The sequence below is a fragment of the Arvicanthis niloticus genome, chromosome 6, assembly GCF_011762505.2.
Source record: "Arvicanthis niloticus isolate mArvNil1 chromosome 6, mArvNil1.pat.X, whole genome shotgun sequence".
NCBI lineage: Eukaryota > Metazoa > Chordata > Mammalia > Rodentia > Muridae > Arvicanthis > Arvicanthis niloticus.
In genome coordinates, this window is record NC_047663.1 from 48,642,365 (window position 1) to 48,657,517 (window position 15,153).

The following is a 15,153-nucleotide window of genomic DNA, read 5'->3' on the forward strand; positions in this document are numbered from 1 at the left end:
GGCTAAGGAAGCACTGTGTCGCTGGGTTATTACTCCCAGCCATATTTTATTTTTAGCTCAGTTGCACTTTGACTATGATTCATGATATGAAGTGAGATGTGGAATTTTCCACTTGTGGCATGCATTTTTTAATTTTGTAATTTTGGATTAGAGATGTTCAACCTACATCACCATAATGCCTGACCTGTTTATCCTATCAGTTGTGAGGACAGTCAATAAGGAAATGGCTGGGAAAAATGCTTCCTAAAAATGTTATAGAAATCTGAGGGCCATTCTCAACAATCAAATCTTTAAAATCAGAGAATATATACAAGAAAAAAATTAAGAAGAAAAAAATCCATTTCAGTTTTGCTTATGATTGTCACTTTATAACAAGTTCTGACCTACTTTTGCATTAATTTATGGTAAAAATTCCAGAAGATCTGCAAATCAAGACCCGCAAAGTCCAGGAAAGACTTATATTTTAAGCCACTTTCCTTTTGCTGCACCTAAAAAATGATAAAGACAAGAAAAAAAGTAAAATTAAAAAATATATTTAGAGAAATATTGAGATGTCTCATTTACTTGCTATGGTTAAGAAGTGAGATGACCCACCTGAGTAAAATTTTCATACAACTCAGAAATGTGTGTGTGTGTGTGTCTCTATGTACGTGTGCATCTATGTGTCTGTGTGTATGTATATGTGTGTCTATATGCATTTTGTGTCTGTATGTGTCTTTGTGTGTGTCTATGTATGTGTGTCTTGGTGTGTGTATGTGTGTCTATGTGTGCACATGTGCATACAAAAGTAAATGTAACATTATACACACATGGCCACACAAGCGCTCTGACTTCATAAACATAAGCCAAGCTTTACATGTAATGGTCCCTAGGACTGTCCTGACTTCCCTCCATGTGGGCTGCACTTCTGTTGTAACTTAGCTACTACCCCTAGGCTTCTCTCTCTTTTTTGCTGTGATAAGAGTTCTTAATGAACAGAGACCCAAACACTATCTATGCACTGGCTCAACAGCCTCTTGTGCACTGAAAAGAAAAGAAAGCTAAGGGTAGACACTGCTACATACACAGAAGGTGCTTCCCTGAAGCACTCCACAGTGATGGCAGTACGACTCCCTGAGTGAACTCAAACAGTGACTTACTAGTAACTGTAAAAGTCAGCATCAAACCCCTAAATATTTTAAATTCAAATCCTGATAGTTTAGTCCATTTAATAAATGAAGTTCCCTCTAGATGTGAGAAGTCATTCTAAGACTTAAAGAGCAGATCTTGTGAGGCTGCTGTGTTTGCTGACCCTCGGCAAGCACAAGCTGGGACAGAATCCTGTGTCTGCAGGTCTACTCCAGGGGACCTTACAACAGTGGCCACATGCCATGTCATACTCCACAGACTGGTGCCAAAGCCACTGTCTCCATCCTTTTTGTATTATCGTGCAGTAGAATATCTGCTGTATCCATCAATACTGCCATCACTTCAGAGTGCCCAGGTTTTAAAGGTTGCCCACTTCTCTTGACACTGTCAGTCATTTCTTTTAGAGGAGTGTTGTATAATCATGGAAGACACCAACCAGGTCATGGGCGAGCTGCTGGATGAACTGCAGGGTCCTAAGAAGCAGGGTGGCCCCATAGATATTCTCTGTGTCCCTTCTGCAGTGGGCATAGAGGATGCTTTGTTCTGCTTCTGCTCTTGCAGGCCGGAGGTACCCACTGATGCTCAAGCCTTGCACACCCAACCGCTCAGCTGACTCCTGGCGGGTGCAGAGGAACTTCACCATCAAGAACTAGAAAGAATAAAAGATGCCTAAGAGAAGGATTTGGAATCCCTAAGTGCAATGAAAGAAGACTGAAAGGCCTTTTTAGGAAAGTTCCTCTTGGTTTTATCAAGTATTTTATAAAGCATCATCATGCCTAGTACTGGGGACATAGAATAAGTTCAGTATCTTCAGTCAACAGAAAAAAATGACAAAACACAGAATAAGTTAGGTTTTGTTAGGATTATACTAGAGAAATGGCCTTCAAAAAGGCAAAACCCAGAAAGAAATGAAAGAAGTATGTTTCCTTTTTAAGACAAAAAACATATACTTAATGGAAACAGCCAATGCCCTAAGGAATCACTTAAATTTTCCAAGCAGCACTGGAAGCAAAGATACACTCTTGTCTGTGCAAACAAAGCAAAGGTATTCCCAAAGTTGAGCTTGGTGCAAACTGTTCCTTAAAGGGAAAGTTCCTTTCACAAAGGCCTTGATGTCTTATTTCCAGTTTTACGTTGTATTTATTTATTTTATGCATGTGGGCACATGCATCTCACACTGTGCTTGTGGAGATGAGAGGACAAACTGAAGGAGTTGGTTCTCTCCTTCTATGTTGGTCCTAGGGATCAAACTCAGATCCTGGGCTTGGCAGCAAATGTCTTTACCTACTGAACACTTCACTGGTAATAAAGACCTTTCTGAAATCCATTACTCAAATGCACAGACATGCATTGAGCACATACTATGTGTAAACTCTGAAGAGTTCTGAATTCTCTTACTTACTCTAAGATTTATTATTAAGTTAAGAAAAATAAATTCCATGGCCGGGAAGTTGCTACTCTCAGAACTGGGGGAACATAGGCATTCCTCTTGCATTTACAGCTGTGTGCTGTAAATTCCTCTTGCATTTATACTCACTGCAGTGTGCCTTTTCTGACACATCTTAGCCAAGGTAAAGATTATGGCACAACCACTTCCAGCACTTGGCATAATTTCACACTCTCTCTCAGATGAAGTCTTCTCTGGTGAACCCCAGGCTGGGTTAAATCTCCCTCTGTCTCTCCCACCCCCTCTAATGTCCCAGTGTTGGCTCAGGGCTGATGCAGTTAGTAATGTTTGTAGAAGGGGAGAGCAGGTAAATGAGCAAAGGGCAAACTGACTACTGCTTACTTTGGCAACTCGGCACTGTTGTAACTTGACATCTGCTTCATCCCACTCTTCTTCTAGCTCAAACCAGCCAATAGGATCATCCTCTCCAAGGTCATCAGATGAACAACCAATTCTGTGAACACAAGTGTAATCATAAGACACTTTCCTTGCTTCTAAGTTTCTCCAGAGACTGACAAGTGACAAGGCCTCATCCAAATGGCATTTAAGTCAGGCATTTCCAGTGAGATGCAGAAGTGACATACCAGGATGGGCATTTCTGGTAAGCACTGAGGAAGAAGCAAGAGTGGCTTCCCTTCCCTAGGTCTGACTAACTTGTGTATAACTAGCCTGAGGTCTGAGACATGTACAAACAGCTGAAGGGTTGATGCCTCAGATCCTGGAGCTCTCAAACCTCAGCCTTTACAGGCCTCTGTTGATTAGCAAGTCCTCCAAAGGAAGCATTCCACCTTAAAACAAAGGGTAAGTACATGCTGCTCTTTAAAAGCTGAATGGGTAAGTGCTGTTCCCTCTTCAGCAGGCACTCTTGCAAGCACCATTCTTGGTTGGTTGGTTGGTTGGTGACAGTCCACTAGGTAGCCTTAGCTACTCTGGAACTCATCATGTAGACCAGGCTGGCCTTGACATTTGCTTGCCTCTACCCCCCAAATGCTGAGATTAAAGGTCACCATGCCTGGCTTCAAATTTCCATCCTTAAAATCTCATACTACTTGGCCTATGACTCAACTCTCACACTAATAGCACACTGTATAAGCATGACAAGCAACCACAGATAACTATGGGGAAAAGGAAAGAAAATGCACAACAGGATCTGGAACAAAGGAAAAATTTTATTCTCTTCCTCACACAAATATTTCTTGGTAGAAATCTTTTGTGATATAATTGACCACAACAGAACAGGTGGAATTTGCTAAGCTCTACATGTCAATAAGTCTCATCCATAATACATGTTTGAGGAATTTTAAATGTATTCTTTGAGGGCATACTATTTCAACGGCATGGCATTTGCCCAGAATATGTGAGAACTTGGGTTCTATCCTCAGCTATGTAGCCCAGGCTGGCCCTGAGCTCTCAGTCTCTTCCTATCCTCATGCCACCATGCCTGGCAGAAAATCTACTAAAAAAAAACAAAAACAAAAAAAAAAAAAAGTGTGCAATCTAAAAAGTTGGCAGAGTCAGGCACTGGAGAAGCAACTTCGCTCACTAAACCACACTGTACAGCAGGCAAGTGCTGACACTGGAGCATTGTACCAGCAAAACACAACAAAATGTTATTTCCAACTTGAGAGAGATAATATGTAGGTCAGCTTAGTTGGCCTATATTAAGGAATAACTCAGGCTAGAACCAGATCAAATCATTAAGGGACTCATGAATAAGCTTGTATTTAGGTTAAAAAAAAAAAACCCATCCTGCACAGGATGTGAAAGACCTTATTTGACAAAAGTTTAAAGGCAAAGACCTATTTTAATGTCCCAAGAATGAGAACATAGTTATTTAAAATTAGGTGGTACCTGTAGCCATTATAAAAAAGAAATCATGCTGGGTGTGGTGACAGAAACCTGTAAGCACACAGGAAGCTGAGGCAGCAAGAGTGCTACAAGAGACCAGCATGGCAGTGAGTCCCAAGCTACCTAAGCTAGTAAGACCTAATCTCAAGAAACAAACCACAAACAAAACAGACAATGAAGGAAGAGGAGGGAAAGAAAGGAAGAGGAACAAAGAAAAAGAAGTCTTAGGTCCTTCCTATAACCACTGACTCAGATCTGTATTTTCACAGGATCCCTGAGAAACACAATAGCACAGACAAAAAGTCCAGGGCTCTGATCCACAGTGATAGCTTCCTAGCAGCAACAAAGAAGCAATGCTATATGACAGATCAGCAGTGACCTCTGTGGCAATGTCTACTTTAAGCCTTCATCTTACTGACCCATACCACACCCATTCCCTGATTTCTGAGGGTATAGCCTGGCTTGCCCCCTATTCTCTGTCTTGAGTTTTCTGTTGTCTCTTAACTAGTGCTGCTCATCAGGGTGAACTATGTCTAGTCTATAGTCCTCCAGCTATCTCTTCCAGCTCTACATTTTCCTGTAGGTGGTTTTTTTATTTGTTTGTTTGGTTGGTTTTTGTTTTTTGTTTTTTGATATAGGGTCTTAATCTATAGCATAGGTTGGCCTTGAACTCTCTAATCTTATCTCAGCTTCCTGAATGCTGGGATTACAGTCATAAGGCATCATACCTGGATCTTATATTTTTAATGAACATTTCAAAGACTGTCATGTCTGTCCCTACAAGAGTCTAAGCTGCTGACCTGTTTGTCCTACTGGCTGCAAGACACCTCAAAGTCTTACCAAGAGGGCTAACATTGAGCTAACTGTCTTTCCATAATCCTGCTTCTCCCTGGGGCATGTTTGATCTCAGAGAAGGGTACTACAGTGCCTCCTTTGGTACTTTTGCCACTGCAGGACCTTCAATGCATCAGGCCCAGCACATAATATATGTTTAATAAGTACTTTCAATGAAAGTTTAAGAGGGGTCTCACTTGTTCTTTCAGAAGACCTAGGTTTGGTTCTTAGCACCCACATGGCAGCTCACAATCATTCACAACTCCACTTCTAGGGATCCAGTGCAGTCTTCAGACCTTCATGGGCAGCAGGCACACACATGGTGCATGTATGTACACACCACAAACTGCAGTTGGTCTTTGCTACCTTATGGGTTCTTCTTTCCCACTCTTTATCCTAACTCCCCCAGTTTTACCCCCCATTACTAAATAGAAGAGAAACACGGATAGAGGGGAGAGAATAATTAGGAAAATTCCTGAATCTAATTTCTTTTGTGACCACGGCTACTAACAAACTGCAACCAACCTCCCTAAATGACCAACAACCACTGACCCTGCCTCTTGGGGGACTTATATTTATGTACCCTCTGAAAAGTTCCCAGAATTCCAAAGTCACACAATCACAGAAATTATCTGCACCTGGCAAAACCACTACTTCTGCTACAGCACAAGACAAATCATGATCAGCTGCTGTGGACAGTTTGAAGCAGCCCCATATCTCTACAGCTGAGATTAAAACAAAAGCACAGTCTTATAATATTTCTGTGTTTTTAAAAGAACATGAAATTCCAGAATTCTTTAAAAAAAAAAAAAAACACCCACTTAAATAAATCAAAAAAATTTTTTTAAAAAGCTTGAGTGTCAGAGATGGATTCAGAACAGCATAAATATCCCAGTGGTCAGGTAAGACTCAGGCTGCTGCCAACTAAGGCACGTATCACTCCCCAGCCACTCTGAAGACCTGTGACCCTTGTCACAGATAGGGACAAGTAATAAGTTATACACAAATTAACACACCTCTGTACAGATGCTTTTAGAAAATAACAATGACTTCTGGCCTCTGTGGTGGGTTACTGGCACCTTTTCTATAAGCATAATTCAACAATAAAGATACATCCTTTTTTTTAGACGGGGTCTTACTATGTAATAATGGCTACCCTAGAACTCACTAGGTAGACGAGGCTAACCTCAAACTCACGAAGTTCCATTTACTTCTCCCCAAATACTTCCCAATTAAAGGTGTGCAGTACCACACCCAGCAAGCAAATAGATACAATTTTTTGACCACACAGACTTTCTCTCTGGGCTGTACCTGCTTTTTACGAACTGCCTCAGTTCCTGGAGCTTCCATTTGTCATATTTTTCAAACCGTTTGAAGTGTTCTTCTGCATGAAACTTATCAGAAGGTGAGTTATAGGCAAATACCAGCCCACACTGAGCACCAATGCCACCGCGGCGAACCTGGGAACAGAGGCAAAAGTTCTCTGCTGACTTGTCTCCGGTTGACATAGTTAATTAAGGTCCAATAGCTTATGGCACAATGAAACCAATAAAATGATATTCCAAGTTACTACGCCCTGCAAGTAAGGGGCTATTTCCTATCAAACATTGGCTTGGCTCTCTCCATCCTTATAGTCACACTGTTCAGAGAATTGAAACTGGATCTGAATTTGTACACTTGCCCTCTGCTAGAGGACTAAGACAGAGGAAGATAATTACTGCACACCCAATGACAGGCAAGGACTGGAAATGCAACCCAATCACTTTTTAAAAACAAACACATACACAAACAAAACAGGGCCCTCTATGTAGTTCTGGTTGTCCTAGAACTCACGCTGTAGAACAGGCTGGCTTTGAATTCACAGAAATCCACTGCCTATGCCTCCTGAGTGCTGGCATTAGAGGTGTGTTCTACCATGCCTAGCTCAATTCACTTAAAAACTTTGATTACTTTATGTGTTTGGGTGTTTGCTTGCAGTTAAGTCTGTGCACCACAGGCAGGCCTGGTTCCACATGGTGAGTCATCTCATGAGGCTGCTAGGGATTGAACTCAGGCCCTATCTCTGGAAGAGCACCTAGGGCTTTCAACTGCTGAGCCCTTTCCCCAGCCACTAACTGAAGAGCAGTACAACTACTTTAAAAAGGTGGAAGAAAAATTACCATAATTCTGATCTGTGTAACTTGGAAGGCAGACTCAGTTCCTGCAGAAAAAATAGTACTTGCTCTGGTTTTTCCAGTCTCTGTAAGGAAACCTAAGAAAAAGAAAAAGAAAGTTAGGATGTTTGAGTCATGTTTACAGTCCCAAGACCTAGTATCCACAAAAGCAAGGGTAGCCAGCCAATCAGGTACCTTTGTGACAATGAGAAAAACAATACCTCTTTAGCAGATGTGCCTCCCTCCCACACCTCTACCTTCTGCAAAAAAGCAGTAGGCAACAAGAGAATGGCTAAGGACATCCACCAACACACACACACACACACACACACACACACATACACACACACACACATACACACACGGCACAGTCTCCTCAGATTGTGATTTTTCAATCAGAGACAGAAAACTGCAGGATTGACCATCTTCCTGAATCATCCGTAAAGCCATGACTAATGTTTGACTGAGCTAATTTAAAACAAGTAGGCTTAGCAGTTGAAGGTTGATCAACTTCTAGAACACTCTGTCAGCAAAGGTTATGACAGATGCTGAAAAGGGAGGCGGATTACTGGGTATCTTGTCTAACTCAATCTGGGTTATCTCTATTTTGTACTGCCTCTAAGCTATCTTATAATTTTGTGAGGTAATTTCTGAGGATAATGCAAATGACTTTTGTCCAAAGAAACATATAAAAAATAAAAGAATATAGCTGATTACTAACTGTAAGTAAATTCCAAGATTGGTCTTTGTGTGTTTTATGAATTTTCCTTTAAACTATTGATACTGGTTCCTTCCTTCCTTTATTAAAAAGTCTGATGTACTCATTTACAGTTGTATGAGAGTCATATACCTTTTTTGGTTACAAATTATCTCTCAACTCACAAAAAGATCTGTTGTTAAACTCAAGGTGCAGCAGTGTGATGCAAGGACATGCTCAAGTCAGTACTCCCTGAGCTTTTCTCCTGGGACCCTGCCCTGCTTCCAGTCACTCCCCTGTAAAGTCCAAACACTGAAATGATGTTCATGTTCTTATTCCATACCTAAGTTTAATAACACAAACATTCTTAGACTCTGGGTTTCCACAAGACAATTGTGTAAAATGTGTTACAAGGACCAAAAAAAAAAAAAAAAAAAAAAAAAACCAAGAGATCCTTTGCTAATTCACAGATGATCTGATTTTACCAGGGATGAGAAGCAATACAATGGCAAAAACCCATAAAACTACAACTGATGTTATCAAATAGCAATTCTGTTTACAGTTTTAAGAAAGCATGGTCTCAGAAATGCACACAATTCTACGAGCAATACACCTAGACAATTCTAATTGTCCCCGGAGCCTTTGGATTAACCTACTTATAGAAATTTATTATAAAAGGAATTTTAAGGTTTTTTTCCTATTTTTTTGAGATAGGGTTTTTCTGTGTAGCCCTGGCTGTCTTGGGACTCACTCTGTAGACTTTCCTTGAAGTCTCTCCTTCAACTCAGGCTCTCCTTGAACTCAGGACTCACTTGCCTCTGCCTCCTGAATGCTGAGATTAAAAGCATGTACCCACTGCCCTGTAGCTTAGCTGGCCTGGCCTGGAACTCACTATGTAAACTGGGCTGGCCACAAACCCAGACACTTGTCAGGCTCTGCTTCTCCACTACTGGGTGAGATTAAAGGTATGCCAGCATCTCAGGTCAAAATAAATGCTTTAAAGTATGCAATTATTCATTTATTTAATTTTATGTGTTTATATGGGTGCTTGAATGGATTCATGTGTGCCACATGTATACAGGTACTCACAGAGGCCAGAAAAGGACATCAGAATTCCTGGATCTGAAGTTACTGGTGATCTAAGACTACCTGATACAAGTGCTAGAAACTGAACTTCAGTCCTCTATAAGAGCAGAATGTGCTCCTAGCCTTAGAACCACTTCCTCTCCATTACAAATAATGTTTTTTTGTTTGTTTGTTTTGTTTTAAGAAGGATTTAAGAGGCAGATATAGACTGTCCTCTGACTTACACATGCCTTCTGGGGCACATGTGCACCTGCATTCACACATTCATACTCACATGTATAATAAAAAATACATACTAAAAAAAACCACACACACAACTGTGTCACCTTGTTTTGCTGTTTAATTTTTTTTTTTTTTTTTTGGACAGGCTATCACTATATAACCTAGGCTGGCCTACAACATCTGATACTCCTGCCTCACCCTGTTTAATGCTAAGATTATAGGTATACACCACTTTGCCCAGTCAATGGCAGGAGTCAAACATTAACCCGTCATAGACTTAAAGGATTTAATGCATCTATACTTCCAGCTCCTACGAGCCAATTATCCTTTAAGACCCAAGTTTTAGTGACAGTAATTCGTTCAGAAATTTAGGAACATTAGCTGTGTCAAATGTCAGGATTCCATCCTTGAGCATTCTTGGGTACTCTAGTAACATTTGCCCACAACTGGGACATTCCAGTTAAGAGGAGTACTCCTGAGAGAGCTTTTATTGCTCTAAGGGAGAAAAAAAAAAAAAAACAAAAACAAAAACATTCTTACAGCTTTGGTTCTTCAGACTCATTTCTTTAGCTGATTAAGAAATCCACACAGAGCCCAAGTTTCCAGACAGCCAGAGCTGTGTGCAGAGTTTCAAGAGAAGCTGAGAACTCCTGTCCATACCCCACACTCTAAACAATAACAACAGTAACAACAAACCAAACCAACAAAAACAAAAACAGAAAATCTGCCATAGTCCAAAGTGAGTCTAAAAACTCACTTACTCCAGGTAAAAAGAACAGGACGTGGAGGAGGCTGGCAAAGAGTCCAGGAAGAATAAGGACTTATTCAAATCAGGCAGGGCAAAAGGCTGGCAAATGTGTCTTACAGATGACAGAAGCCTGTGTAGATTTTCAAACTGGACAGTGCTTATAACCCCACACTGTAAAGCAGGTGGGCAGAGACTACATCTGTAGTCCTTGGGACAGGAGGACCATGAGGTTGGGGTCAGCCTGGGCAACATAACAGGATCCTCTCTCAAAACTAAACTAGGCCAAAAAGTATATATTCTGATGCCAAAATTTCTACTTCTACATGCAATAGAGACAGAAAATCCAATTCTTTAGAGTAGAAGAAAAATGCAGACAATCTTTAGCAAAGCCATTTTGACTCTGTCAGGTAAAGGGATAATAAAGGGGCAAAGAGCTGCCACCACCTCCACCCAATATTCTACTCCACCCCCACCTTTGGGTGGCAGGCAGTTTGCTGTGGCTTTCTGTGTGGAGGGTATGGATGCTGTGAAGTAAAGTTCTTTGTGAAGGCTGAGCAGCTCAGGAGTGTAAGGAACCTTCTTGTGCAAAGTTTATTGCTTAAGAGGTTACTAAAGGGCAGGAGGTACAACTGGGAACCTCCTTGGTGCTGAGAATAAAAATAGGAAACAGTAGAGGGAACAGGCAATGTTGCAGAAATCAGAAGCCTTCAGGCTCTTAGAAAAGCCACAACAGAACTAAATCTTGAAGAGGAAGGCCAGGCCAGTCAGTGTTGACAGCAGCTAGAACATTCCACTCTACTGAATCAGAAAGACTCAAAGTAGTATAGTGAAAAGAAAAGAAACACATACAAGACTCTGACCAAGTGATTACCAGATAGGAAAAAGCTCACAAATACATCTACATAGGGAAAAGAGCCTATAGCAGAATGAAGCAGACACAAACATACATTTGTGCTAGAGATGAAGAGATTGCTCCAACACATCAAATGCCAGCCCAGCTGTAAGGTTCTTAAAGATGCTCTCAGACATATGGTGCTAAGGATCCACTGTCTTTCTCAATACTTTAAACCAACTCAACAGAAAGTCAATCTAAACTTTAAAACAATGAAATGCAGTCACCTTTTCTATCTCAAGAAGGGGAGTCTTTGTTTGGCTATTTCTTTGTTTTTAGACAGGGACTTTCTATATAGTACTAGATGTCCTGGAACTCATTAAAATATAGACCAGGTTGGCCTTACAGAGATCTGCCTGCCTCTGCCTCCTGAGTGATGGGATTAAAGCCATGTATCACCACCACCTGCTTTTTAAAACTTGATTTTGAACAGCCTTAGACTGTCAAATACTTAATGTGTCTAATAGTCATTACCATTTAGACAAAAGCTGAACCAGACAAAGTGTACAGAAGCCACTGCTGTTAACCTGAGGGGAAAAAGACTAGTTTTTTTTTTTTTTTTTTTTTTTGTGACTCATGCCTGTAATCCCAGAACTTAGAGGAGGCTGAGACAAAAGAACTGTCTTGAGTTAGAGGCTCACCTGGGTTACATAGTGAAACCCTTTCTCAAAACAACAAAACCCACTAACATCTAGGGTAGAAAAGATGGCTTTCTAATTAACAGCATGTGCTATTCTTACAGAGAATTTAGATTCAGTTCCCAGCACCTACATGTGGGCTCACAACCATTTATAGGGTATTCAGGAGATATGATGCCCTCAACTGGCCTCCTAGGGCAGTAGGCACACATATAATGTGTGCACATATACACAGGCAAAACACCAATACACATTAAAACATTATACACACACATAACTAAAACACCAACATCTGAGAATTTCCAAAGTCAGAGTGTGAGTTCACATAGCTACCTCCTGTGCATGCTAGCAATTAGACCATCTACCACTTACCATCCCTTGTCCATGGCTCCACAAGAAGATTTTCAGGTCCTGACTTATCTTCTTTTCCTTTGACATCACAAGCCTGAAGAGTCAACTGGAGGGGTTTACCTGTCCAAAGAAAAGACAGGGCAAGTTTTAAGCTTTGTACACACACACACACACACACACACACACAGAGAGAGAGAGAGAGAGAGAGAGAGAGAGAGAGAGAGAGAGAGAGAGAGAGAGAGAGAGAAATTGGCAAATTGGCAGCAATGCATGGCCTGTGCCTTAGACTGCTAAAAGCTTACCTGCATAAAAGGCAAAATTGGGGCTAGCAAGAAGCTACCAAGTCTGAAGACCTAAGTTTCATAACTACAGCTCTAGGGAATCTGATATTCTCTTCTCAACCCTGAGGGTATCTGCGTGAGTATGCAAGTACCCAAACATAGACACATAATTAAATAATAATAAAAATAAACCTTAAAATATTTTAAGTAGATAAACAAAAGGTCAAATAGCATGGGAATAGTAAACAGAAGTTAATGCTACCTCTACCTACTTTCCTAACTGAAAGCACAACCTGTATTTCTGAGTAAGGTTAAGGAAAGGTATTAGCATTCTGTCTAAGCGCCACCTCACAGTTACCTGGTGACAGCTAGGTATGTGCCTCCCCAGTTACCTGGCAACAGCCAGGTAGGCCTGACCCACTATAAAAGGGACTGCTTGCCCCCTCCTCACTCTCTTGTTCTTTTCTTCTTGCTCCTGCTCTGTCCCCTCACTCCTTCCCCATTCCCTTTCCCCTTCTCTCCATGGCCAGCCTCTACTCCTCTCTTCTCCCCTCCTTCTCTCTCCCTCTTCCTCTTTCTCTTTCTTCCCACCCTTTCTTTCTCTCTCTGCCTTTCTCTGCCTCTACTACCCTCTTAACTCCCCTCCCCATGCCCTGAATAAACTCTATTCTATACTATACCATAATGTGGCTGGTCCCTCAGGCAGGAGGGATGCTTGGCAAAGGCATGCTGAGGTAGCCCCTTCCCCCATACCTCACCACACATCCATAGAACATATCCCTCCCCACCTCTAATCCCTGTCCCAACAACCCCAATATGAATGGTAAATATATCTGGAAAACACTACAGCTTCTAGATGCCACTCAACTTCCCACCCAGCCACACCTGTTCCTGGCCCAGTTTCTCCAGAGACTAGTGTAGAGACAAACTGGATTCATAAGACAATTGTCTGACTTTAAAAGTTAAACATAAAATAACATAATTGAAAAAGTTGTATTACATTGTACAAACATCGTGGTGGGAATATCCCAGTAATGCCTGAAATACTGAGAAGAATCAGAACAATCACTGAATTTAGAAGACAATTTTGCCACTAGAGGCTGGCATGGTAAATTTGTTGTTCCTCGAAGCCAGGTTGCAATCACCGTTAACAGCTTTATGGGCACTGGTTGAGTACTGGGAGCCTCATGCTAGGTCATTTATAAAGTGTTGAGATGGGCCTGCAGATGAGAATACTCCAACCAAGTTTCTTTACTCACATAATGACACACACTTGTACTTCACCAAAGATGGTTGCACTCAAAATTGCTTTGAGACCCAAGTCACTGTACTAGAAAAATCCAAGAACTATCAAGGGATTTGGGTATCCTCTTCTGCCAACCTGGCCTAAATGATACATGAACACCCTCCTTCTTCTACCAATTCTAGAGAAAAGCTAGTAGTCAGATGTATTCACTCAGGGACCAGGTTAACACTACTATAACCCCATGTACACACTACCCAGAATGTCCAGAAGAGGCCAAAGGGCACCTGAAAAGTGCTTTCTCCACTGTTAGCATTTTTATTATACCCAGGTCATTTACCATATTTCAGGAGCAGGTTCTGCCTGACAGATGCCATGGATGAGATGAGGGATGACGCATCATACTGTGTGTCCAAGTGGTCAGTGATGGTACATAGAGAGCTCATCACTTTGGCAATACTTCCTCTTGCTAGTGCAAAAGCCAGAAGAGTCAGCTCTACCTCTGGAGTAGAACAGCAGCTACAAGAACAAGAAAAAAACTTTCACTTCCTGAAATACAAGAAAACCAGAGAGCTTAAACCCATGCAATTAATCCCTATAGGTAAAATTAACCTGTCATGTGCTCTCTAGATATTTATGAGAAATGTGTTTTCAAAATCCTTAAGATAACCTAAAAAAAAAAAGCAGAATTAACCCAAGGGCCAGAAAATTAAATCCTCACCTTTGAAACTTTAATAATACAAAGCACTCTATTAAGCCAAAGATAAATGAATTGCTGCAGCCAGTCTCCATCAAGACTCCTTGGGAATGAGCTAGGTTGGACTCAGAGCTGAGGCTGCATTTCTCGAGAAGATTGAAAGCTATCTACTCCCTTTCTATTTCTCTTTCTAAACACACCATAACAGAAATGTAAAGCTACTTGTGCATCTCTGAAAATGATTAATGTCCTGAGGGCTTACTGAAAGCCTAGCATCCTCACTAAAGTTACTAAAGCACCTTTTCTCAGGTCTATGGGCAACTAGGCTTGTTAGCCCTGCATGTAAGCATGCTCTGACTGAAGGCCACAGGTATGGAAGAAGCTTGCATCTCAGACTTGGACACATCTCTTCTAAATGAATCAGAGGTCAACTTCCTCTGCATCCAAATTCTTAAAGTCAGATGATACTGAAGGTATACAAGGTTTAATTCAATTAGGATGGGGTTTTCCTCTTCTCTTTGGTCATTAAAAATGAGTCTTTTAGTAGAAAAATTCTTGTAAGTTTTTCTTAAGAACTGAATGAGCATATATGCCTTCTACCCCATGCAAGTTGTTCACCTCAGCATCCTTGATTTTACCTAGTTATCCTTATAAGGAAGCTGTCCACTTCTTCCAAAACATTGGGAGAAAGGAAAGTTGAGAAGTCCGTAGATCCTGGAGAGAGGGACAATGGTGGCATGTGCTGCAGTGCCTTCCTAAAGAAGTAACATGGGCAATTAGAGCAAAGCCAGACATGACATTAGACAAAAGTGCGCCATCAAATCTTGTGCTGAAGAATCTCTTGAGCTAGTAGACAGTATTCCTGTGGAGAGCCAGGTGCATAATATA

General features: G+C 41.2%; 1 protein-coding gene across 2 annotated transcripts in view; it reads right to left on the reverse strand.

The window, feature by feature from the left end:
* The window catches only part of Zzef1 (zinc finger ZZ-type and EF-hand domain containing 1), a 118,772-nt gene that overhangs the window by 70,731 nt on the left and 32,888 nt on the right, over positions 1-15,153 (reverse strand). For both annotated transcript variants that reach the window (XM_034506285.2, XM_034506286.2), the window contains exons 7-14: positions 14,904-15,020; positions 13,909-14,087; positions 12,066-12,164; positions 7,417-7,508; positions 6,569-6,717; positions 2,918-3,029; positions 1,565-1,777; positions 388-488 (exon numbers count right to left, since the gene is read on the reverse strand). In XM_034506285.2, coding sequence (XP_034362176.1) covers positions 388-488; positions 1,565-1,777; positions 2,918-3,029; positions 6,569-6,717; positions 7,417-7,508; positions 12,066-12,164; positions 13,909-14,087; positions 14,904-15,020 — 1,062 coding nt within the window. The remainder of the gene's footprint in view (positions 1-387; positions 489-1,564; positions 1,778-2,917; positions 3,030-6,568; positions 6,718-7,416; positions 7,509-12,065; positions 12,165-13,908; positions 14,088-14,903; positions 15,021-15,153) is intronic.